The sequence below is a fragment of the Syngnathoides biaculeatus genome, chromosome 11 (assembly GCF_019802595.1).
Source record: "Syngnathoides biaculeatus isolate LvHL_M chromosome 11, ASM1980259v1, whole genome shotgun sequence".
NCBI classification, from domain to species: Eukaryota; Metazoa; Chordata; class Actinopteri; order Syngnathiformes; family Syngnathidae; genus Syngnathoides; species Syngnathoides biaculeatus.
In genome coordinates, this window is record NC_084650.1 from 29,911,215 (window position 1) to 29,937,312 (window position 26,098).

The 26,098-nt window shown below is 41.3% G+C and overlaps 2 protein-coding genes and 1 long non-coding RNA gene across 8 annotated transcripts in view; 1 reads left to right on the forward strand and 2 right to left on the reverse strand.

Moving 5' to 3' along the window:
• Nucleotides 1-6,392, reverse strand: part of atp8a1 (ATPase phospholipid transporting 8A1) — a 180,600-nt gene extending 174,208 nt beyond the window's left edge. For 2 of the 6 annotated variants that reach the window (XM_061834637.1, XM_061834630.1), the window contains exon 1: nt 5,987-6,329. In XM_061834637.1, the coding sequence (XP_061690621.1) occupies nt 5,987-6,035 (49 nt within the window). In that variant the 5' untranslated portion in view covers nt 6,036-6,329. Of the gene's footprint in view, nt 1-5,986 lie in introns of all 6 variants that reach the window. The other 4 variants (XM_061834635.1, XM_061834634.1, XM_061834633.1 and 1 more) reach the window with 3 other exon arrangements.
• A 9,314-nt stretch (nt 6,393-15,706) lies between these two features.
• LOC133509157 (uncharacterized) lies at nt 15,707-21,352 on the reverse strand. Its single transcript, XR_009797242.1, has 3 exons — nt 19,900-21,352; nt 15,948-16,068; nt 15,707-15,845 (listed from the first exon to the last, which is right to left on the reverse strand). It is a non-coding gene; the product is annotated as an uncharacterized LOC133509157 (long non-coding RNA).
• On the forward strand, nt 15,762-25,898 carry grxcr1a (glutaredoxin and cysteine rich domain containing 1 a). Its single transcript, XM_061835917.1, has 4 exons — nt 15,762-16,139; nt 23,374-23,613; nt 23,980-24,045; nt 25,719-25,898. The coding sequence occupies exons 1-4, from the start codon at nt 15,762-15,764 to the stop codon at nt 25,896-25,898; spliced, it is 864 nt and encodes a 287-aa protein (XP_061691901.1).
• Nucleotides 25,899-26,098: the final 200 nt, after the last annotated feature.

The window sequence follows — 26,098 nt, forward strand, 5'->3', positions numbered from 1 at the left end:
CAGATTGTAATGGACATATTGGTAAAGGAAACAGGGTCCATGAAGAAGTGATGGGTAAGTACGGCATCCAGGAAAGGAACTTTGAGGGACAGATGGTGGTGGACTTTGCAAAAAGGATGGAGATGGCTGTAGTGAACACTTATTTCCAGAAGAGGGAGGAACATATAGTGACCAACAAGAGCGGAGGTAGAAGCACGCAGGTGGATTTATTTTGTGCAGACGATGTAATCTGAAGGAGGTTACTGACTGTAAAGTAGTGGTAGGGGAGAGTGTAGCTCGACAGCATAGGATGGTAGTGTGTACGATGACTCTGGTGGTGGGTAGGAAGATTAAGAAGACAAAGGTAGAGCAGAGAACCATGTGGTGGAAGCTGAGAAAGGAAGAATGTTGTGCGGCCTTTCGGAAAGAGGTAAGATAGGCTCTCGATGGACAGCAGAAGCTCCCGGAAGACTGGACAACGACAGCCAACGTAAATCAGAGAGACAGGCAGGAGAGTACTTGGTGTGTCTTTTGGAAGGAAAGGGGAGAAGGAGACTTGGTGGTGGAACCCCAAAACACAGGGAGTCATACAAGGGAAGAGATTAGCGAAGAAGAAGTGGGATACTGAGAGAACTGAGGAGAGGCAAAAGGAGTACATCGAGATGCGACGTAGGGCAAAGGTAGAAGTGGCAAAGGCAAAACAAGAGCCATATGAAGACATGTACACCAGGTTGGACACGAAAGAAGGAGAAAAGGATCTCTACAAGTTGGCTAGACAGAGAGATAGAGATGGGAAGGATGTGCAGTAGGTAAGGGTGATTAAGGATAGAGATGGAAATGTGTTGACTGGTCCCGGTAGTGTGCTAAATAGATGGAAAGAATACTTTGAGAAGTTGATGAATGAAGAAAATGAGAGCGAAGGAAGAGTTGAAGAGGAAGTGTGAAGGACCAGGAAGTGGAAATGATTACTAAGAGGGAAGTCAGAAAAGCACTACAAAGGATGAAAAATGGAAAGGCAGTTGGTCCTGATGACATACCGGTAGAGGTATGGAAGCAATTTGGAGAGATGGCTGTGGAGTTTTTGACCAACTTATTCAACAGAATACTAGTGGGCGAAAAGATGCCTGAAGAATGGAGGAAAAGTGTTCTAGTTCCCATTTTTAAGAACAAAGGGGATGTTCAGAGCTGTGGGAATTATAGAGGAATAAAGTTGATGAGCCACACAATGAAGTTATGGGAAAGAGCAGTGGAGGCTAGACTCAGGACAGAAGTAAGTATCTGCGAGCAACAGTATGGTTTCATGCCTAGAAAGAGTACCACAGATGCATTATTTGCCTTGAGGATGCTAGTGGAAAAGTACAGAGAAGGTCAGAAGGAGCTACATTGTGTCTTTGTGGATCTAGAGAAAGCCTATGACAGAGTACCAAGAGAGGAACTGTGGTACTGCATGCCTAAGTCTGATGTGGCAGAGAAGTATGTTAAAATAGTACAGGACATGTATGATGGCAGCAGAACAATGGTGAGGTGTGCCTTAGGTGTGACAGAGGAATTTAAGGTGGAGGTGGGACTGCATCAGGGATCAGCTCTGAGCCCCCTCCTGTTTGCGGTGGTAATGGATAGGCTGACAGATGAGGTTAGACTGGAATCCCCTTGGACCATGATGTTCGCAGATGATATTGTGATATGCAGTGAAAGCAGGGAGCATGCTGAGGAACAATTAGAAAGATAGAGACATCCACTGGAAAGGAGAGGAATGAAGATTGGCCTAAGTAAAACAGAATATATGTGTGTGAATGAGAAAAGTGGAGGAGGAAGAGTGAGGCTACAGGGAGAAGAGATAGCGAGGGTGGACAACTTCAAATATTTAGGGTCAACAATCCAGAGCAATGGTGAGTGTGGTAAGGAAGTGAAGAAACGGGTCCAAGCAGGTTGGAACAGCTGGCGAAAGGTGTCTGGTGTGTTATGTGACAGAAGAGTCACTGCAAGGATGAAAGGCAAAGTTTACAAAACAGTGGTGAGGCCGGCCATGATGTACGGATTAGAGACGGTGGCACTGAAGAAACAACAGGAAGCAGAACTGGAGGTGGCAGAAATGAAGATGTTGAGGTTCTCGCTCGGAGTGACTAGGTTGGATAGGATTAAAAATGAGCTCATTAGAGGGACAGCCAAAGTTGGATGTTTTGGAGACAAAGTTCGAGAGAGCAGACTTCGATAGTTTGGACATGTTCAGAGGCGAGAGAGTGAGTATATTGGTAGAAGGGTGCTGAGGATGGAGCTGCCAGGCAAAAGGGCGAGAGGAAGACCAAAGAGAAGGTTTATGGATGTGGTGAGGGAAGACATGAGGGCAGTTGGGGTTAGAGAGGAAGATGCAGGAGATAGGCTAAGATGGCAAAAGATGACACGCTGTGGCGACCCCTAACGGGAAAGGCCGAAAGGAAAAGAAGAAGAAGAAGAATTTCCATCGAAGCCTATCTCATGCATCCTCCTCTCTAACCCCAACTTCTCTCATGTCTTCCCTCACAACATCTACCAAACTTCTCTTTGGTCTTCCTCTCGCTCCTTTGCCTGGCAGATCCATCCTTAGCACCCTTCTACCAGTATACTGACTCTCTCGCCTCTGGACATGTCCAAACCATCGAAGTCTCCACTCTCGAACCTTGTCTCCATAACATCCAACTATGGCTGTCCCTCTAATGAGGTCATTTCTAATCCTATCCAACCAGTTAACTCCTAGAGAGAATCTCAACATCTTCATTCCTGCCACCTCGAGTTCTGCTTCCATTTGTCTCTTCAGTGCCACCCTCTCTAGTCCGTACATCATGGCCAGCCTAACCACTGTTTTATAAACTTTGCCATGCATCCTAGCAGAGACTCTTCTGTCACATTACACACCAGACATCTTCCGGCAGCTGTTCCAACCTGCTTAGACCAGTTTCTTCACTACCTTACCACACTCACCATTGCTCTGGATTGTTGACCCAGAGTAAATGTGAAGTCGTCCACCCTCGTTATCTCTTCCCCCTCCACCCCTTTCATTCACGCACATATGTTCTGTGTTACTTCGGCTAATCTTCATTCCTCTCCTTTCCAGTGCATGTCTCCATCTTTCTAATTGTTTCTCTGCAAGTTCCCTGCTTTCACTGCATATCACAATATCATCTGCGAACATCATGGTCCAAGGGGATTCCAGTCTAACCACATCTTTGTTGTTGTTCCTCCACCCGATCATTTCTTTTACTCCATATCACACTGTCATCCACAAACATCATATATAATTTATTAATTAAATTCATTTAAGCTACTCAGATGTTGTAATAAATGAACCGTGGTGAGTTGAGCATGTCAACATGTGGCCCACCTCTAGCACACACTTGGTTTTTTTTTTTCCAAACACTTGTTGCAGACGAATGGAACTAAGTCTTAAAGCGCAGTCTAGCAGTATTTCTGCCAACACCAGGGAAGGCTGTGTGCAAACCATGCAACTATGAAGTCAACAGGGAAGAAACAACAGCAAGATATTTGCTTGGTTAAAAAACATGCTTAAGGCATCTAAACAAAGTAAAGTGTTTGCATTTTTCCAAAAACAGAGAGAAACACACATTGCAATTATTTGTATTGACCACAAGTGTCAATCTCAAGGCCCCAGGGTCCAGATCCAGCCCGCCAGATGATTTTATGTGGCCCACTAACGCAAATCATGTGTCAACTTCCATGATGAAATCAGTTCTATGTCATATCATAAATGATGAGATATTGCAATCATTTTTGTGTTACCTAACATCAACAATAGTTGAAAAACCCATTATCCTTGATTTCTGATTACACCTAGTTCTTCATGTGTAAATATGATGAAGCAATTAAAGACTTCTGTGATTTCACACATAAAAGCCCTTTGAGGGGAAACCATAAATATAATGGGGCCCGTGACAAAAAAAATGAGTTTGACGCCCCTGGTATAGACCATATGGCAATTACTGATCCCTGTAGTTAAGTCATTGCTCCTGTCCGGTGATGTAAGAGATCTGGGTAGGCCACCAAAAATAAAAATAAAAAAAAAAAGATGAAGAATTTCAGAAAACATTCACACACATGAGCGGGTACAACATGTGCGCAAACTACAGTAGCCACCTAGGCCACATTCATACACTGGAAATGTCTGCAACTGGTTTATGGATCCTCTTTCTGAGCACATGCATCATTTTCACTCTATAGTGGAAAGTTACAGGTGCAGTGAAGGGTTCCACGGAAAGATACAATAGCTGTATTCTAAGTGCATATGGGTTGTGTGTGTGTGTGTGTGTGTGTGTGTGTGTGTGTGTGTGTGTGTGTGTGTGTGTGTGCGTAAGTGTGTGTGTGCGTAAGTGTGTGTGTGCGTAAGTGTGTGTGTGTGAGCTGTCGGGCTTGAGGTGGTGATGTTGCTCGGGATGTTTAGGCAGTACAGCCAGTGCTGGGCATCCCCCGTCTGCATTGGGAAGAACCAGGTCAGCTGCATGCTACATTTGTTTCACCTCAAGAAGCATCACCACACAAACAGTGAAACATTAATATTATGAAGCCCAGTAATGTAGTTTAGTCATAGTTTCAGTATGCAGATTAAAAGGAAGTAAAGATAGGGGTAGGAGTTAAATGAGTTTTACTTCTTCCTACACTTTTGTATGTATCTTGTATATTCTTTGTTAACTTGTGTTGATCTTGTTGATTCACTTTTGAAATAAAGAACTCAATCAATCAGTATTGCATGTGTTTCGGTCAGGCAGTCTATGCGAGAACACTTCATTCACTTCAAAATTCTGTAGTGTTTGTGACAGCGTTTCAGAAGTGTGTGAGAATCTTTCAGTAGTGTGCGCAAGTAGGAAAAAGATGCTAAGTAATCTGTGAGATTTTGTTAATAGTTGTGTGTGTTTTTGTTTGTGTGGTGTTGGGGGTGACAGTTTCACTTGTCTGTGAGAGTGAAAGATGTTCATTAGGTTGTTTCAGTAGCATCTGAGCATTTCAGTAGGGTGTTTGTTCATATAAAATATTTTAGTAGTTAGCATGTGTGTGAGAGTGTTTCAGTAATGTACGATGTAAAACATGGTGGAGTGTGTGTGTGGTGTGTGTGTGTGTGTGTGTGTGTGTGTGTGTGTGTGTGTGTGTGTGTGTGTGTGTGTGTGTGTGTGTGTGTGTGTGTGTGTGTGCAAGTGTCTGAGTAGAGTGCCTGAGGGGTTCAGGAGTGTGTGAGCAATAAAAAATGTTCATAAGTTAATGTGGAGGTACAGTATTTCATTACTGGTAGTGAGAGGTCATCTGGAATTATGTCCCTGACGGTTGTGTGTTCTTAAGAAAATATTTCCAGCTGCGTGAAGTGAGAGGCTGTTGTAGTATTGTATGAGGTGTGTGAGCAAAATCTGTATTAGTCGTGTATGAGAACATTTTAGTCATTTGAAATTGTTTTAGTGTGAAAGTGTTTCAGTTGTGTGTGAGAGCATTTCATTAGTGTATGATAACTTTTCAGTCATTCATGAAAGCATTTCTGTAATATGTGCGAGAGCATTTTAGTCATTTGTGAGAACGTTTGCATATTGGTTATGAGAGCAATTCAATTGAGTGTGAGTGCTGATGTACAGTGTGTGAGAGGATTTCAGAAGCGTAAACATTTTCATTAGTGGATAAGAACATGAAAAAAAAAATTCATTATAGCGTGCGAGGACATTTTCAGTGAAGTAGTGTGAGAGATTATCCTTTCGTATGTCCCCGACGGTGACTCATACATTATGTTTGAATATTCGCATGTACTACGCGCAATGTACAAGAGTGATATCATAAACTTGAAAAAAAAAAAAAAACAGCAGCAGCAACTAACAAACAACGACAGCTTTTGTTGTCAGGCGTGTGTGAAAAGCTCGTTCTCGTTTATGTGAGTACTTTTCTTTCATCGGGAAATAACCACCAACAACAGTCTAGTACTGTTTTCTTTGTTTAGTCCGAATACATAATGTTTAGTTGTGCGCTTGTGAATCCTACATACCGTCCGCCCGCGTTCGAAGATCCGACATGGTTCTCTGGACGGGCGGCATCTTCTCACGCAGAGCCGGGCAACGGCACCTGTCAAACGGCCGCGGCTGGTCAGTCGAGCCGCCACTGGTAGCCTCTCCTAGGGCGTCGGTGTAGCTTTTAAAAAGAAAAGGAGGCTCAAATATGGCCTTGAATCTTCTGCCACCCACCGCAGAGGTTGCTAGTGTGGGCGTCGAGGTCGGGAGCCTTCGTTTCTTGTGTTCGTGGTTCCCCGCGACATCCCGGTAGTCACCACGGCCGGCTGAATTTCGACAAGGCGCGGCGGTATAAGATTGAGTGCATCTGCCGTAAAGTGAGGCGGGCGGGCGGGAGCGCCCCCCCCCCCCCAGCTCGTTGGGTCGTACCACTCTTAGCCGCAATGGGGGTGCCAGAGGATGACCGGATTAAAAAAAAAAAATATTACGAAGTTGGTGTTCCAGTCCCCCAAAAAGTAGCAACCACTGATGATTGATAACTTTTTAGTCTCACCGTTGTGAGCCTTTGTCGTGAACAAGAAGGATTTTTGTGTTTAATGTTCTCGTTGGTCTGGAGCGACCCCCTCCGGCCATTGTTTTTGTGCATAGGGTGAAGGAGTACAGAAGTTGGTAGATAGTATGAGCGTTTAATATACAGTAAATTATTATATAAATGCATGTATTCCCATTTTTATGGAGTTATATGGCACGATATTTACATTTTTAAGATAACTTACACTATACAGTAGTTTCATACGCTACTCCACAAAAGTAGTAATAACACAATTAAATATAGTGTAAAGAATTAAACACTTTGTGCATCTTGAATAAGTTATTGCTGCTCTTGGTGTGTGGATCATGGTCACTGGAACAATATAACCCATTAGAAAGAAGGGTTTCACAATTTCTCTAAGTGACGCAGTAAACGCAGCATTTTTATTTGTTTATTTATTTATTTTGGGGGGGAAATCGAGAAGGTATTCCTGCTTTTTTTATGTATATATTGTTAATTTATGCGTTGATGCACCATTTGTGTTCAAATATCCATTTTAATAAATGTAATCTCACAACTGTTGATGCTATTCATTGTTAGTTTGACAGTAAACTTCACTTGGAGGGGCATTAAACAGGTCGAAGCCACTTTTTTTTTTTTTTTTTTGTAATCCATCACCATCTCCCAAAACTGTTGCTTGTTGTCAACGTGCTTGGATCTCGAATTTTGCATGCATGTTGTAAAAAAAAAAAAAAATTAAAATCAGGCGACTGGGAGATTGTCCCTCAAAAACTCTTAACTAGCGTCACTCGTGTCTCAAGGCACCACTTTTTTTCCTTGGAACTAATTTTCTTCAGTTCAGCATGCTGGATCGATCATCTCCTTCACGTGTTCTCATGTTCATATTTTTCTCACCTTGTAAAACTGCTTCTCTTATGTCCTCATCACAACACTTTTATCACGTTTATAACACTTTTTTATTTCATATCCCTGGTACCAGCGGCATGTTGTGCACCAAGTTAGCACATCTGCCTCACAATTTTGAGAACATGTTTTTTTTTCCTCAAGTATTCACAAAATCAACTCTGATCATTTCTCTTGCTCTCATCAAATCAGAAGACTCTCATATTGTATGTCTTCTCGTGTCTTATGGCATCACGAGAAAATGGTTCTTTCATGCCCATATTACCCTTTCTGTCCTTAACTCAGCCATTTTTCCTCATTACTTTATGATGTGAAAACAATTTCTATGATGTCCCTAGCACATCATAAAAATGTCTCTCTTTTTCCTTATAACCTCATGTCTCTCAATGTTTTCATCATACCACTGATCTATGTTGCTCATGTCCTCAAAATTATTACTCACACATTAATTATAACAGATCTAGTTCTCTCTTGTCTTCCACACATCAAATAAACCTCACATCCCTCATCACAGACGCACTGTATATAAATAGACCATAGAACCAAGCAAGCTCAGCACAGGCTTCTATTCTGAAAAGTAGTTACTGTATGCTGTATGGACAGTGAAAACTGCGGTTAACATGCAAATCATGTCCCGTAGAGCATCGGTGCAGCAACAGCACATCTGCAGTCGCTTTCGAGAACTGCAGTGTCTCTCTCTTTCACACACGCAAGGAGAGGCTTAAGTGTGACGATTTATACTCGCACTGGCTGGATAAATAATGGAAGGCAGTAAATTGGGTGAAGATGTCGACAAACAAACAAGTGTACAGTGCAACTTGTGAGTCTGCGTTCAAACAACAGTCTCCTCATCCAAAGATAAGGAGATCGCCACAATATCTCCTCCTCTTCATTTTCAGAAGATTGCCTGTTTTCTCCCCACAACACCTAATTCAACATCAGCTCACCAACACAGGGATTTGGCTCTGTGGTTCCTGGAGTTGCTAAGCAACAGAGACAAGAAGCCTGCCTCCTCACTGATGTGCAGCACGGGTTTCTGTCTGTGTATTTGTCTGTGGGTTGCAATGGCCTTTATGTTTTACAGCACACGTGATGACACAGATGACTCATTTCAATCGGTCTTCACATTTCGACTCCTATTATACGGTGGATATAAAAGGTCAAATGTAAGGTTTAGGGGTATAAAAGGAGACCATTTCAAAACTTTTTTTCTTCCCACCATTAATCTGACATACAACCTACACAACTCAATTGAAAAACAGGGAATCTTTGTGAGATTCATAAAAGTCAACTGAAATAATGTGCAAAATAGCTGCAAATAAGTATTTGAACATCTGAGAAAACCAAGGTTAATATTTGGTACAATAACCTTTGTTTGCAATTACAGAGGTTAAACGTTTCCTGTAGTTGTTCACCAGGTTTGCACACACAGCAGGAGGGATTTTGCCCCACTCCTCCACACAGATCTCTAGATCAGACAGGTTTCCGGGCTGTCGCTGAGAAACACGGAGTTTCAGTTCCCTCCAAAGATTTTCCATTGGGTTTAAGTCTGGAGAATGGCTAGGCCATGCCAGAACCTTGGTATGCTGTTTACAGAGCCACTCCTTGGTTTTTCTGGTTGTGTGCTTCGGGTTATTGTCATGCTGAAAGACCCAGCCATGACCCATCTTCAATGCTCTGACTGAGGGAAAGAGGTTGTTCCCCAAAATCTCACAGTACATGGCCGCGGTCATCCTGTCCTTAATACAGTGCAGCCGTCCTGTCCCATGTGCAGAAAAACACCCCCAAACCATGATGCTACCACCCCATGCTTCACAGTAGGGATAGTGTTTTTAGGATGTAACTCATCATTCGTCTTCCTCCAAACACGGTTAGTGGAATTATGACTAAAAAGTTCACTTTTGCCTCATTTAACAACAAAATTTTATCCCATGACTCCTGTGTATCATCCAAATGGTCATTGGCAAAATTAAGACGGGCCTTGACATGTGTTGGTTTAGGCAGGGGAAACTTCTGTGCCATACATGATTTCAAACCATGATGTCTTGGTGTATTACCAACAGTCACCTTGGAAACGGTGGTCCCAGCTCTTTTCAGATCATTGACCAAGTCCTGTCGTGTAGTCCTGGGCTGATTTCTCACCTTTCTAAGGATCATTAAGACCCCACGAGGTGATATCTTGCATGAGGCTCCACTCCGATTGAGATTGACTGTCATGTTTAGCTTGTTCCATTTTCTAATGATTGCTCCAACAGTGGACCTTTTTTCACCAAGCTGCTTGGCAATTTCTCCGGAGCACTTTCTTGCCGTGTAGAGTTGTACAATTTTGTCTCTGGTGTCTTTGGACAGCTCTTTGGTCTTGTCCATGTTACAAGTTTCAGTCTTACTGGTTGTATGTAGTGGACAGGTGCCTTTATGCAGTTAATGACCTCACACAGGTGAATCTGATTCAGGATAATACAGTACATGGAGTGGAGGTGGACTTTTAAAGGGGGACTAACAGGTCTTTGAGGGTCAGAATTCTAGCTGATAAGACAGGTGTTTAAATACTTACTTGTAGCTGTATCACACAGATAAATGGTTAAAAAATCATACATTGTGATTTCTGGATATTTTTTTTTTTTAGATTATCTCTCTCACAGTGGACATGCACCTACGATGAAAATTTCAGACCCCCCTGTGATTTCTAAGTGCGAGTACTTGCAATATAGCACGGTGTTCAAATGCTTATATAGGTTGTTTAAAGTTTAAATCTGGCAGGTTGGCTGGCCAGTCAAGACCTGTGATGGCATGAGAATCAAACCAGGTTTTGGTGCTTCTAGCAGTATGGACAGGGGCCCGGTCCTGCTTAAACATGGAATCTGCATTTCCATACAGAACCTCAACAGAAAGATCATCAAGTCCTCTAAAACATTCTGGTAGTCTATTGTGGTGACTGGCATTAAGAAAGCAGAGTTCACCTACACCTGCACTGGACACTACATCCCAAATCATGACGAATTGTGGATAGTTCACACTAGACCTCAAGCAGCTCGAGTTCTGTGCTTCACCCGTCTTCCGCTGAACGTTTGGACCTTGATTCCGGAATGAATGGCGCACTTTACTTTCATCAGAAAAGAGTACCTTGGATCACTGGCCAACAGTCCAGTCCTTCTTCTCCTTGGCCCAGTTGAGAGTCTTCCTACGTTGGCTCAGACCCGGAGGTGGCTTGACCGAAGGAACGTGACAGTTGTTTTTTGTGTGTAAATGTAAATACTTACACACGCATCTGCCTTACAGATCTGAAGACTGGGATTCAAAGCATTGTGTCAATCTGAAATGTGATCTCTCACACCGGAGAGGTTGAAAAACAATGCAAAGAAGCAATGTAAGGTGCATCTTTCTGGCCCAGGGCCTAAAACTGCTGGAAATGATCAAGCCTTGTGACACAGAGCTGTTTTGAGTTGCACTCTGCCCTCTTGTGGCTCACAAATCAGAAGCTTAGAATGACCAAGTGACCCCAAAAAGCCTTCAGGCAACAAAGTTGACTCCAATGAGGACAAACACTTTTCAAATACAAAGATGTGTGGTGCCTTTGAGGCAAGTGATGTCACTTGCCACAAAACGAGACAGTAAAAACATGTGATTCATACCATTCAATCAGCAAAGAACCATAATTCTAAATATGAATTGTGACTTTATAGATAAAACCTTTTTTTGTTTTTGTATTTTGATGACTACTTAGATAAAAACCTTTTTTTTGTTTGATTTTGTATTTTGATGACTACTGCTAATTAATTCCAATCGTAAGAACAGTGCTTTTATCTGCCAGGTAATACTGTAACATAATAGCTTCACTAAGAATAATGTTAGAAGAATAATTAGTTTCGCCCCACTGAAGGCAGTTGGATATACAGAATGACACATTGTACTGTATTAGTATAATCCAATACAGACGTGTGATAATAATTATATCGACAGCCACTGGACAGCTTGTTTGGTACACTTGAAACCATCTAATGAGATTCAAATACAGCATAACATTATTGTTTGCTGTGTGTGTGTGCGTGTGGGGTCGGGGGGGGGGTAAATTCTTACTCTAGGTTTAACTGCAAATGCCAAAAACCAAGTGATGGTCTCAGTACTCTTAGTTGAGATGTCACATCTCAGCTGGGGGCCACATCAACTCACGCCACACGCACACACATACACGCTACACCCATAGTACAAATAAGCAATACATCGGTGCATTAGTTTAATCCATTCCGTAACTGTGCTTCCAAATCAAAACACTTGCCTCTCAGATCATTACTTACCACTGAAATTAATTCAAAAGCCATTAATCGGTTCCAACATAAAAAAAGTGTACACTATGTGTTTTCAATAAGAGAAATAGCAATTGATAATACTGTACTTTCTAAAAATGTACACTTATAACACAAAGTAAATGTACTTTTTAAAAAAAATTCTATTCAGTGGCTATTGTGCTGCTCCATGTGGTGCACATGACTTGACCAATCATGGGCAGTATAACATTGACTTAGAGTCACACATGAAAAAGATGCATAATCGATACTTATAGGACTTTAAAACATTGATGCCAATGCTATTTGTTAGCCTACCCATGGTGTTTTGCATTGTTAGCATCAAGCTAAACATACTTTATTAAGGTAAAGATATGTGGTTGTTTTAAAGATCCATCCATCCATCCATCCATTATCTGAACCACGTATCCTCACAAGGGTTTTAAACACACCAGATGTAATTGTTTTACTGTATATTTACTTTGATTGAAAACTTCTACTGGAATTGGCGATAACCAGCCTGTTATCTAACTACTGTAGTTTTACGAGCTGCCAAACTGTTGTTTGGTGTTAATTGATTCGAGTTAACTGTGAGTTCTATGTTTTGCTTGCAAATCAAAGAAATCTGGAAAAACTGGTGAATTGTGTCACTCTGATTACAAATACAATTTATGTTTTTGCTGAATGAAGTCGAATATGTTCATTCGTGGGAGCTGGTCCAATCTTGATGTAATCAGAGTCACTGAGACCCAAAGTATGTTACTTACTCCTGAAACTTTGTCTTTCAACATCAAGTTTGATTTTTTTTCACCGATAACTCCCCATCCCCATAGGAAGCACTCAAAATACAATTAAGCTAGTCTAGCGTCTAATTGTTGCCATTAAAAAACCTTTATTAACTACTACGAGCAATCCTTTAAATCAGAGGTCTTCAAACTTTGGAGATCCAGTAATCCTTTCCAGGAGAGAACGTTTTCCAGGGACCCCCTCATAATCAAGATGTCCGTTCAAACAAAACTACCATGAGTACTATAAAAGGCCACAGGAAATAAGAAGTTGCCTATTTTGGGGGGGAGAGAGAGAATTGTGAAAGAAAAAGTTTAAACGTTATGAAAGAGTTCAATTTATTTCAAGAAATAAACATATGATCAAAGACATTTTTGGTTTTAAAAGTCACAATCGGAAATAATTTTATTTTCCAAGACATACTGTACAGTAATCTAAGTTTTCTGTGTATATTAAAGTCAAAATTTTGTGAGGGAAGAAATACTTATTTTGTTCAAAAGAAACATAAAATGTGATTCATGTAAGGATGTCAGATTTGTTATATGTTGCAATCATTAATTTGAAGACTAAATTGCCCATAGGTATGAATTTGATTGTGAGTGGTTGTTTGCTTTTACAGTATGTGCCCTGGGAATGGCTGGCGACCTGTTCAGGGTGTACCACGGCTCTCGCCCGAAGTCAGCCGGGGTTGGCTCTCGCACGCCCGTGACCCAAGTGAAGAAATGCAATCATATCAGAACCTTTTAATTGGCCGTCCAAAGATAAGGAGTTATTTAGTTCAAATGGTTTTTATTTTATTTTATTGGTGCCGCAGTCTCTCGAGCTACTCACTTTTTAATTTGTTTTCCTTCTTTGTTATGTCTCATTAGCCATGCACAACTGATGACTCCACCCCCCACCCCCTACTTCTGCTCGTGACCGGTGGCGGCTGACGAATCCATCCGCTGCCCAATGGCCTGCTAATTTTTAACAGAAACAAAAGAACAGAATGACTCTGGAGCCTGAGAAAAGATGCACGATGGATTGCTCCTCTCTTGTTCTGCTTGCAAATCTGCCCTAAAAGTATTTGACTGAAAGCTGAACTCTTGACCATTTTGAAGCCTGATTTGACATACTCTGTGTTTATTATTATTTCATTTATTGTCCTGCTTTTCACCAAGACTTTTTTGGGGATGTGTCAAATTTATTATGATTTTTTTGGGGGGGCCCGTTTTAAGTATCTTTATTTTTTTAATTATTAATGCTATATTATATTGAGTCACATTGTAAAGAGCAGCCAGAGACCCTTCTCCCGGTCGCTCTGTTTCCGCAATAATTTTTCTATTACTTTAATAAACCGAGAATTAACCAGTGTTTTGTTTTTGTTTTATCCTTACAAGAACAGGTGCGTTTGTACAGGGTACACACACCGAATGCAGTATCTAAGGTGTTCTGACCAAACTATCTGGTTTTAAGTAGCTTGGGGCAGAGAGTACAAAGATAACCTTGGGCACCGAGCCTTACGCAGCTTAACCAAGACAAAGACTTGATTATCCGATCACGTGTAGCAGCCTGCTGTGCTATATTTCCATGACAGTTGCAATCAGTCCAATTTCTAGTTCTATGGTCTTGATCACGTTTTTGCCCACTATGCGATCACAGGCACCCGTCAGTCATGACATCACATTCACACAAAACAAAAATCACCCAAATGGCAAAACACAAGTGAAGTGAAGTTAAGTGTGTGTTGCCTTTTTGTGATATGTACATATATTTTTTCATTGATTGATTGATTGGTGTAATTTGTTTTTTGCCAGCTCCTCTAATCTGGCTCCCCAAGCATTTACGTCAGGAGTCCTGTCCTATTTATTGGATTCGTTGGGCATTGTATTCATTTCAGTGCTTAAAAAAAGTTGATTGAAATTGTATTTATTTGTTTAACTGTTCAATAATTATTTAATGTGACTGGAAAATGATTACTTATTATTATTATTATTATTACTATTACTATTTTCAACATTTCTAGTTAACCTTTTGCCTTGAGATGAGAGTTTAATTTGTTCTGGGACCATGCTCGTCGCTCAGAACACTCCAATGATACAAATGAAAAAAGTCCAAAGCTGTTCAAGTTTTAAAAGAGAAAAGAGCACTCTATAATATTGTATTTCATATACATGCAGTAATAACAAAATGACAGTAAATAGAATACAAAGAATTAAACAGTTTGTGAATCATGATTCATTCATTGCGACTCCCTCTGGTGTGTGTGGCTTGGTCATGATGACACTAACAACAAACACTTTCACAATCACTGTCAGTGACTCAGTAAACTGTAGTAGTATTGATATTTTTTGCAAAGGATAAAGAATACATGCCTGTGGCAATAGTTATATTGTCTGTTTTCGTGTGGTGATGCTCTGTTTATGATGGAATATCCATTGTTTAAAGGGTTAGAGCAACCAGGATGCTGGTGCTAGTTTCATTAGCCCATCAGTGGCATTTTGCATTGTGTCTTGGCATTATGGTATCAGAAGGTAAAGTTGTGTTATTTTCAATACATAAAGTGTAATTCTCAGTTTAATGTTTAGTTTTACGGTAAAGGTCAACTGGGAGTGGCATTAAACAACTTGAGGCTTTTCTGGAGGAATTATGTCTGTCAAGCCGTTCTTGTCAAGTGTGTTGAATTGATTTCACTGCCATCATGCAGCGCTCGTATGTCAAACTTCCTGTCTGTGAGTGAAAACAAAAATATTGGCGTAAAGACAGCTTGAATCTGGAAAAACACACAAGTCCCGTCATTCATATCGCAAGGCACCACTGTCCAATTTATTTATTTATTTATTTATTTATTTTCAGTTGGTTTTCACCTCATCTATAAGTACCCTGACCCAACTGTCTGCATTCAAAGCCCAAAATGTTTGCCCAGTCCCTGGTAGAAAGTTCTCCCTGTGATACAGCTGGAGTCATCTGGAGTCAATATCAAGGATGTCCACTGGGTGATTAAAGCGCATTACGTTGGCTCATTAAGTCGTGTGTCAAAGTTTGGTGAAAACTGTGTAAAGCCAGATGCATAATGCACGCACTGCGATCACTTTACCTAGCTGGCTGGGTTGCCGTGGCAACAACACATGCATAATTGAATGCCGGCTGAGTATGACTGGAAGGTAGCTTAGGCCGGCGGCCCTTTTATAGATCGGATTAAAAGCCGTACTGGTAAATCCATGGCAACCTCAGTTTGGAAGGAGAAGGAGCGGGCCGCCCAGCCAGATTGTGCATCGTGATGTAAAGCCAGCTGAGGGGTGCGCAGAAATGGATGAGACGGCGGCAGAGGGTCAGACCAAGCCCCAGAAGAGAGTGAGGTTCCGGGTGGCTTCGGGGAACAGCGGCCGCGTGCTGAAAGAGATGTTCAAAGATGAAGGGCCCTACGACTCGCTCGACTCGGACTGCACCAGCAGCTCGGCGGCCAGCGGGGACGGACCCCCCTACGGAGGGTACCTGGGCTCCGAGCTGGACGACAGCGAGAGCGAACCGGACGAGCTATTGGTCTATGCCGCTGGCGCCGCCAAGGACCGGATGTTTGCCTCCAAAAGGGTCAATATACTCAGCAAGAATGGCACTGTGAGGGGGGTCAAGCACAAAGTGAGCGCAGGTCAGACGCTCTTTGAAAACCTCCCACATTGCAACAGTGTAAGTGCTTTTAATTATTTCCCCTTTGCAAAATTTTTGTTTCTTTTTAACTTATTTCAAGAAAAGAATATTAGTCAGAATTTTTAATGAAAAGGTTTGCGCATTGACCAAGTGTTATGGTTAAGGCTAACCCTAAAATAAATCATGAAACAAATTATGAATAATTGACCTACAAGAGCGGCGGTAGAACCACGCAGGTAGATTATATTTTGTGCAGACGATGTAATCTGAAGGAGGTTACTGACTGTAAAGTAGTGCTAGGGGAGAGTGTAGCTCGACAGCATAGGATGGTAGTATGTAGGATGATTCTGGTGGTGGGTAGGAAGATTAAGAAGACAAAGGTAGAGCAGAGAACCATGTGGTGGAAGCTGAGAAAGGAAGAATGTTGTGCGGCCTTCCGGAAAGAGGTGAGACAGGCTCTCGATGGACAACCGAAGCTCCCGGAAGACTGGACAACGACAGCTAAGGTAATCAGAGAGACAGCAGGAGAGTACTTGGTGTGTCTTTTGGTAGGAAAGGGGAGAAGGAGACTTGGTGGTGGAACCCCAAAATACAAGGAGTCATACAAGGAAAGAGATTAGCAAAGAAGAAGTGGGACACTGTGAAGACTGAGGAGACGCGAAAGGAGTACATTGAGATGCGACGTAGGGCAAAGGTAGAGGTGGCAAAGGCTAAACAAGAGTCATATGAAGACATGTACACCAAGTTAGACACAAAAGAAGGAGAAAAGGATCTCTTCAGGTTGGCCAGACAGAGGGATAAAGATGGGAAGGATATGCAGCAGGTAAGGGTGATTAAGGATAGAGATGGATAAGTGTTGACTGGTGCCAGTAGTGTGCTAAATAGATGGAAAGAATACTTTGAGAAGTTGATGAACGAAGAAAATGAGAGAGAAGGAAGAGTTGAAGAGGCAAGTGTGAAGGACCAGGAAGTGGCAATGATCACTAAGGGGGAAGTCAGAAAGGCACTACAAAGGATGAAAAATGGAAGGCAGTTGGTCCTGATGACATACCGGTAGAGGTATGGAAGCAATTTGGAGAGATGGCTGTGGAGTTTTTGACCAACTTATTCAACAGAATACTAGCGGGTGAAAAGACGCCTGAAGAATGGAGGAAAAGTGTTCTAGTTCCCATTTTTAAGAACAAAGGGGATGTTCAGAGCTGTGGGAATTATAGAGGAATAAAGCTGATGAGCCACACAATGAAGTTATGGGAAAGAGTGGTGGAGGCTAGACTCAGTACAGAAGTAAGCATCTGCGAGCAACAGTATGGTTTCATGCCTAGAAAGAGTACCACAGATGCATTATTTGCCTTGAGGATGCTTGTGGAAAAGTACAGAGAAGGTCAGAAGGAGCTACATTGTGTCTTTGTAGACCTAGAGAAAGCTTCTGACAGAGTACCAAGAAAGGAATTGTGGTACTGCATGCGGAAGTCTTGTGTGGCGAAGAAATATGTTAGAATAGTACAGGACATGTATGAGGGCAGAAGAACAGTGGTGAGGTGTGCCGTAGGTGTGATAGAAGAATTTAAGGTGAAGGTGGAATTGCATCAGGGATCAGCTCTGAGCACCTTCCTGTTTGCTACGGTAATGGATAGGCTGATGAGGTTAGACTGGAATCCCCTTGGACCATGATGTTCGCAGATGATATGCAGTGAAAGCAGGGAGCATGCAGAGGAACAATTAGAAAGATGGAGACATGCACTGGAAAGGAGAGAAATGAAGATTAGCCGAAGTAAAACAGTATATATGTGCGTGATGTGAATGAGAAAAGTGGAGGGGGAAGAGTGAGGCTACAGGGAGAAGAGATAGCGAGGGTGGATGACTTCAAATATTTAACAACAATCCAGAGCAATGGTGAGTGTGGTAAGGAAGTGAAGAAACGGGTCCAAGCAGGTTGGAACAGCTGGCGAAAGGTGTCTGGTGTGTTATGTGACAGAAGAGTCTCTGCTAGGATGAAGGGCAAAGTTTACAAAACAGTGGTGAGGCCGGCCATGATGTACGGTGGCACTGAAGAAACAACAGGAAGCTGAACTGGAGGTGGCAGAAATGAAGATGTTGAGGTTCTCGCTCGGAGTGACCAGGTTGGATAGGATTAGAAATGAGCTCATTAGAGGGACAGCCAAAGTTGGATGTTTTGGAGACAAGGTTCGAGAGAGCAGACTTCGATGGTTTGGACATGTTCAGAGGCGAGAGAGTGAGTATATTGGTAGAAGGGTGATGAGGATGGAGCTGCCAGGCAAAAGAGCGAGAGGAAGACCAAAGAGAAGGTTTATGGATGTGGTGAGGGAAGACATGAGGGCAGTTGGGGTTAGAGAGGAAGATGCAGGAGATAGGCTAAGATGGCAAAAGATGACACGCTGTGGCGACCCCTAACGGGACAAGCCGAAAGGAAAAGAAGAAGAAGATATATATATACTATGAATAAATCCAGGAGGTGTATGTTTGATATTATGGCACACTTTTGATTTGCACTTTCACCGATTAGATTGTTGGTTTACTTTTGATGTGATTTAAAATAAAATGTAAAAAAAACATAATTCAATGAAATATACACCACAGCAAGTACAACTGTCATTCCGTTAATTCAATTATAAAAGCCAGTTGAACCCAATATTTCTTCTTTGGAAATTTTTTGAAGTAGACAGTTATCTCTCATCTCGAGTACAATTTCATATATATATATATATATATATATATATAAATTTTTTTTTTTTTAACATTTAGGGAATACTTAAAAAGACTATTATGCATCCCTCCACGGAAGCAAGAAAGAGATAGGTTCAAAGTTTAGAATCAATCCTTGTTCCTTGTCACCTCTCCACCTAATTTAAAATAATCTTCAAACAAAGTGAAGAACCTCTTCTTGAAAATCCCTGATGATACTTATCAAATCTGATATTCCTACTCTACATGTTCCTTGGCACCAAACATCCATTTTCTGTAGCGCTTGTCCTCATGAAGGTTGTGGCTGATCTGAAATCAATCTCAGTTGACACCTTTGACCGGTCACCGGCCAACTGCAACGCACCTTAAAAATGCTCTTTAAAAAAGTCATGAAATTAGGACCATATTATTCGCACACCTGTGACAGTAGTTAGGATTAGCAAAATGGAAAATGGTTGAATGTATTAATGAAAGTAATAAAAACCTGTGTTGATCATTTGCATATATTATACTTGTCAAAGCCCTGCATCATACGTCTGACCATCAGTGAGCTGACTTCTTTTAAAATTTGCTTAGCATTTAGCACCTTCACAGGATGTATCACCCAGTATGCCCACTCGACTCTCCTAAACCTAATCAATGTGTTACTTACCCACTCTTCAGTGAATACACATTTTGTAATGCTTAATGGTCCCTGTGTGGCTGCTGTGGAATTTGCATACATTAATCCATCCATGTGCGTGTGTAAGAGCGTATGCGCACAGACCGTGCTTTTTTTTTTTTAAGCATGCACCAAGAGAAATCCGAAATCCCAGAATCTCAAAACTCTTCCCAGCCTTGCAGCCCACTTGTTTCCTCTTTGTCAAAGTAGGAACCCTGAATTTGATTACTATGTGACAAGTGTTTACATTAGTTCTCTCAAACGTATTATAGCGCTTTACTAAAACGAAGATAATCTCAGAGTTAGTCCTCTTAGCATTGAAACACGCAGTCTGGTTTGCAGGAACACATAGATCTTTGTGTGTGGCTGTGCTACAGTAGAAAGCAAAGTGCTGAGAATTCATTACCCTGATTAGTTTTTTCTTGACACACTTACCGGAATGTATGATTAATCTTTAATTCTGTGCTGACCTTGTCCTCCATTATGGCCTTTTATGCTGGACAGACATGTGACGACGACGCACAGCAAACTTTAAAACAGCACGGGACTGGGTAGAGAGGTGACCTGCACCAAGGCTGAAAAGTCCTCATTCTAATTGGTACATTCTTGTAAAATCATTGGTAAAAAAAAAAAGCAAAAAAAGCAAAACAAAACACAAGGACCACCATGGTGCCTTTAAATCGCCATCCATCAATCCATTCATCCATTTCCTGTACCACTAATTCTCACTAACATGTATTGTATAGTATTGATTCTCAAAATGTTGTATATGTATCACTTAGGTACGGGGGCTCCCTCAAGTGCTGTGCAAAAGAATCACGGTGTTAAATCTTCAACCTGAGCATTGTTTGACTCGTTTTGATTCAAATGCAAAAGTTCTTATTCTGTATTGTTTTCTCACGGGGATTCACAGATGAATCTGGATCACCTCTTATTCAGATTCACAGGTGAATCATGAATGAATGTGAATCACCACTGATTTGCTACAACTTGTACTTGTGTTTTTTTGTAATTCCCTTGTCATTTTTTTCAGTGCAAAATCAACCAAATCTACCTTCAGCTTCTTTCTTCCTTGGTCCATCATCACTCCATCCACTTGCCCCCTCACTTTCAAGTTTTACTCTACCTTCTACCCCTGAAATGTCAGATATCATCAATTTCTTCAAGCCCTCTACTTGCGAACATAACCTCGTCTCCCTCCTGTTCTTGTAAAACTTTGCCTCCCATCCCTGGTCCACCTTATCACTGAAGTCATCCGCTCATCTCTGGCTTTACTGGGACTGTCACCACAGCATTTAAAACTACACTCATAAACCCAATACAGAAAAAAGAGATTTTCTGAGAATAATCTTTTTTATATGTATAGATTGCACTGTACTTTTCAAAGATTACTTTTTCAATACTCACATGCTGCATTTTCAGAATAAATGTAGTCTTTTTTTCCATTTATCTTTTTGGAATAAAGTTGGAAGTCTTTTTTTCCCCAAGAAGTTAGAGTTTTGACAAGAAGAAAGTTATAATCAGGAGTAACGTTTAAAACATTTAGAATGAAAAAAAAAATATTGATGTATTCAAAGGTCCTGTATTTCGACTATCCACATCCCAATAGATTGACTCTCTAATAAGGAATTAGTATAAAAGTAGTCACTCACATTTAAAAAACGTACGGCTGTGGTCAGACTGAGACAGACATTTTTAAAGAGGTCAATAGACATTCATCTTCCTAAAGCATGTAGAAGGGAAAAGTTTTCAACTTCAAGATAATGCAGTACCACAGGGAAAATGACCGTTCGCATTTCGATATGGACAGACTAGTCTAACATTAGGACTTAGATCAAGTCAAAGTAAATCACAATTTCATACGTATTATCGTTAGATACTGAAACATTACCTGTTATATCCCAGAAATGTAACTCAGGGGTGCCCAGATTGCCCCCCCCCCCCTAGATCCCAAGATCTACTTTTCAAGTAGCCAGCCTCTCCCGATCGACAAGCGAGCGGTGTGTGTGTGTGTCTGTGGGAGGGCGGGGGGGTCGAGGCCGGCTTGCTAGAACGCGGAACATGTGGTTTTGGCATCACTTACGGTTACATTACGGTTAATTTGCATTTCCTGTTTCTGAGTGAATACTGATTGTTTAGGATCAGGCTTGTTTTGTTACCAACTTTTATGAAATGAACATGTAAATGAATGTCAAGATTACACAAAATAAGCGACATCTTTCAATATCTATTTTTTCTACTCATAAATCTTACGCACGATTTTTCGTGCTCTAATGTGCAGATTTGCGAGTGCAATGGCGCAGAGCGTGATCACACCTGTCAAATGTCAGCGACTGGAAAAGTGTAATTTTCATGTAAAAAAAAAACACAGGTTTTTGTCATAGGAGTGTCCAGAAAAGACCTCTCTGACAGCCACTTCTTCTACGACTACTTCTGTTTGACCCAGTTTTGTATCACTTTGTTCATATTTGCCCTTCCCTCTGATTGGTGGTCTCCATGTAGAAGATTCACTTGGGAGAGTACACGTGTTTATTTTGTTGACAGCACTGGCTCAGGAGCGGAGAGGTAGGCGCAGATCTTCGGTTGTGACGTAGATAAATTTGAGAAATCCGAATGGCCTAATTTCAGGCGTCTGGGCAGAAAAACATCTAGAACTCAGGAATGCGTGGACATTTTTAATTCTGATTTCAAGTTACCTGAGGGATCAAAGATACAATTTCATATCCAAAATACAGAGAGACCTCGGGTTACGGACGAGTTCCGTTCCTATGGCGGTGATGTAACACGAATTTCTTGTCGGATTTCACCACTAAACTCAGAATTTACATCAAAATACGTTGGATAAAAAACAAATACATTTAAATAAAAAACTAAGATGCTGTACTTGGCATGGGTGCTGAGAGGTGGATGGAGAATAAGAAGGGGAGGCTGTGCTTAGTTATTGCGAAGGAATCTGGTCCTAAATCCATAACGTAAGCACCCTCTCCATCTTGACAAGTATCAAAGAACGTTGTTTTGTGATCACCAGATACAACATAGGAACAGAACTTTCACATGGGCTATAATACAGGTTTTGTCTTTAATAACTGTCACCACGGCCGACCAACTGAAGCCAAGGTCTTCACTGATGTTCGTTGGTGTCTCTCCTTTCTCGGATCTTTTATGAGCTTGAGCTTTGTTTCCATGGTAATGTATTTTCATTTGGTTGCAGAAGCATTCTTTGAACTTTCTTCTTTGGGGCCATAATGCTTAAAAAGGAGGGTGAAAAATGCGAAGATACTCCAGGCACTCAAACACGGATGAATGCTATGCACAGTAGCAAGACAAAATGGTGGCCAGGGGATGGGCGTTGTAAAGTCGAAACATTGTAGGTCGGTAGTGTTTTAACCCGACCACTTGCTGTAGTGGAAAAAGTTGGTTGTCTTTTTCCATTTACCCCCCAAATGCCATTGTTTTTTTTCTACAAAACAACTGGATTTTTGGGGGGTCTTTTTTTTTTTTTCTCAAAGTAAAATCTGTGGTTTTCTAGTCCATTTTTCCCCAGAATAAATTCAATTATCCATTCATTCATTTTCCATTCACATTGAAGTCAAGCTTTATTTTTCTTTTAAAAATCCTTTTTTGTTTGGGTTTTCTCAGTGCCAATTTGGACATTTTGCAGCAAATTGAATGGTACAAAAGGCAGTCTTGCGACATGTCAGATTTCTCTTTGATCAGACATTCATGAGACATACTGACCCCTCTGAGGAAAACAAGGAATGCCGTATGACCTGAGATGAAAACACGTTTGAGATTCTTGGTTTATTGAGTTCCTGCTTTGATAAGGAACGTTTTGGCTCAATCAAACGTATCAAGCAGGCAATCGCACAGGCGATGACTACGACTACGTAACCTTCATCTCCTTCTCAGGTGCAGTTACTGCTGGAGTTCGGTCGGATGGTAATCTACACCACCAGCTTCCGTGTGGTGAGGACCACCTTCGAGCGGTGCGAGCTGGTACGCAAGATCTTCCAGAACCACAGGCTCAAGTTCATGGAGAAGAACATCGCTCTGGACAGCGAATACGGAAAAGAGCTGGAGGAGCGGTGCAAGCGGGTGGGAGAGCCTCCGTCGCTGCCTGTGGTCTTTGTAGATGGCCACTACCTCGGGGTCAGTACTTTACCTACAGCGCAAAGTCAGGCTGGAAGTACAGTTCATATCACTTTGAAGAGATACCACTTACAAAAATAAAAATTACGTTTCTCATCATTTAGTAGCCGTAGTGATGACTGCAGTGTTTGGCAGTGCTAGGCGTGTATACACTGTACGACTGTGTGTGTGTGTGTGTGTGTGTATATATGTGTATATATATACTAGACATTTCGTACGTCACTTTTAATTTTAGTGAAGACCATTCTGAGTAGAGCATTTTATTGTTTTAGAGTTCAAATTAAAATGACGTTATTATTATAATATTGATTTTTGCTGTTTTATTCAAAACTTGAGTGCACTATATTTACAGATATTTTTTTCCAGGGTGCTGAGAAGATACTGAACATGAATGAATCGGGAGAATTGCAAGATCTTCTAACAAAAATTGAGGTTAGGTGTCATCTCTGATTGTAGTACACACTCATGTATATAATGGTCAACAAAACACTAGCTTTGTAAAAGGTTCGCACAATGAATAAGTGAGCATCAATAATTGAGGGCCTGTTATGGATTTGGATTTGGGCACAGAACATGTCGGATACTTTTATGGTACACACTAATATTATACAACGGATTTGATAAACTTGGATCCAGATTGCAGAGGTTCATTTTTGCAGAACACTGGCTGCACTTTTAAATCAATGAAGTTCAAATACATGATTTCCTGTCATCAGTATTGGTGATGTTAACATTTTCCTCCATAGATTTTTTATTCAGACAGTTAACAGTTTCAATTGAGTTACTGAGTGTGTTATTGGAAGCTACCGCATTTTCCGCACTATAAGGCGAATCGCATTATAAGGTGCACCTTCAATGAATGGTCCATTTCAAACCTTTTCTTTTCATATATGTGGCACACTGCATTATAAGGCGCACCGCATTATAAAGGGCATAGAATAGATGCTACAGTAGAAGCTGGGGTTATGTTATGGATCCATTAGATGGAGCTGTACCATAGGCTCAATATTCATCCATATATAAGGCGCACCAGATTAAAAGGCGCACTGTCAGCTTTTGAGAAAATTAAAGGCATTTAGCTGCGCCTTATAGTGAGGAAAATACGGTAATAAGTTGGTCAAAAAAACATTTTACCTCTTTCATGTAACTAAATAAAAGTAAGTAAGTTTCTTTCGGCTTGTCCCTTTCGGGGTCGCCACAGCGTGTCATCTCAGATGAACGCACATATGTTTGGCACAATTTTTACGCCGGATGTGGCCAAAAATATTAAAAACAGCTCCTAGTATGATACAGTGCAAAAGTACACCACAGTAAAATACTGGATATGCGCAACTATATAGCATTGATAGACAGCCACAGTATACATATACCAACAGGTACATCAAAAATACAACCAAAATAATAAACCTATTGTGAATAAATGGAGACTATTATTGACTGGCGACCAGATCAGGGTGTAGTCCGCCTTTTGGCCAAAGTTAGCTGAGGTAGGCTCCAGTGCAATGCGACCCTTGTGAGGATAAGTGGCTTCAAACTTGGATGGATGGATATCATCTCGGTAAAGACCAGTTGCTATTCGTGGAAGTTAGGAACTAGATTAGCGGCTTCAGTGATACTGATACTGGTGCCGATAACATTACGTCTTTATTCATACACATTATAGAGAAAATTGTGTAGTACTACGAAGCTGAAATCTAACTTGTGAAACACGAGGAAAAGGGAAACAATTTTGTGGGCAACTGCCCCCCCTTCCCCAAGTCCCATTGACAAATGTATTTCAAGCTTGGAAGCTGTTTGTTACCTTACAGAGACTTTAGATAGAGTTGAAGCAGGGCTTCCTCTTTCATGATTATTTTCAACACAAATCTGAACTTTAACTTAAGTACAGAATGCAAGTATTCCTTCCCGAGTTACAGGAACAGCACAAAAACACACGGATAGGTGCAAATAAGTGAGTTTTTTTTTGAATGAATAGTTGATAGGTTCTACACAAAAATATTGTCAGAGGTCAACTGCTAATCGCTGGCTACGATACGGTTTGTAGAGCGTGTTGGATACTTATCCGAATTGGATGGCTGCTCCCATATTGCGGTTCTTCCCTCCAGCGGGTGCAGCACCCCGAGACGTGCCAGAGCTGCGGGGGCTTCGCCTTCGTCCCTTGCCCAATGTGCCATGGCAGCAAGATGTCCGTGTTCCGCAACTGCTTCACGGACTCCTTCAAAGCCCTCAAGTGCACTTCCTGTAACGAGAACGGACTGCGGCCTTGCGGGAGCTGCAGCCAGTGAGCATGTCAAGTGCCTTCTCTTCCCAGAACTGACTCGTCTCTCCTCTTACTGCCATTGTGATTTTAAAAAATTGTTTGTAATAAAACGTACATTTTGTGCATTTGGGCATTACATGATTTACATGACTGAGAAAGAAACAGGAATCTATTGTTACTAATTTATTGTTGAAAATCACATATTATTAGCAAAGTTGATACATC

Bases quoted from the DNA above. Each gene is read 5' to 3' on its own strand.
- grxcr1a (XM_061835917.1), top strand. From the start codon at position 15,762: ATGGATGAGACGGCGGCAGAGGGTCAGACCAAGCCCCAGAAGAGAGTG. The intron at 16,140-23,373 runs GTAAGTGCTTTT...TCTCCTTCTCAG, and splicing joins ACCTCCCACATTGCAACAGT to GTGCAGTTACTGCTGGAGTT. The intron at 24,046-25,718 runs GTTAGGTGTCAT...TCTTCCCTCCAG, and splicing joins ATCTTCTAACAAAAATTGAG to CGGGTGCAGCACCCCGAGAC.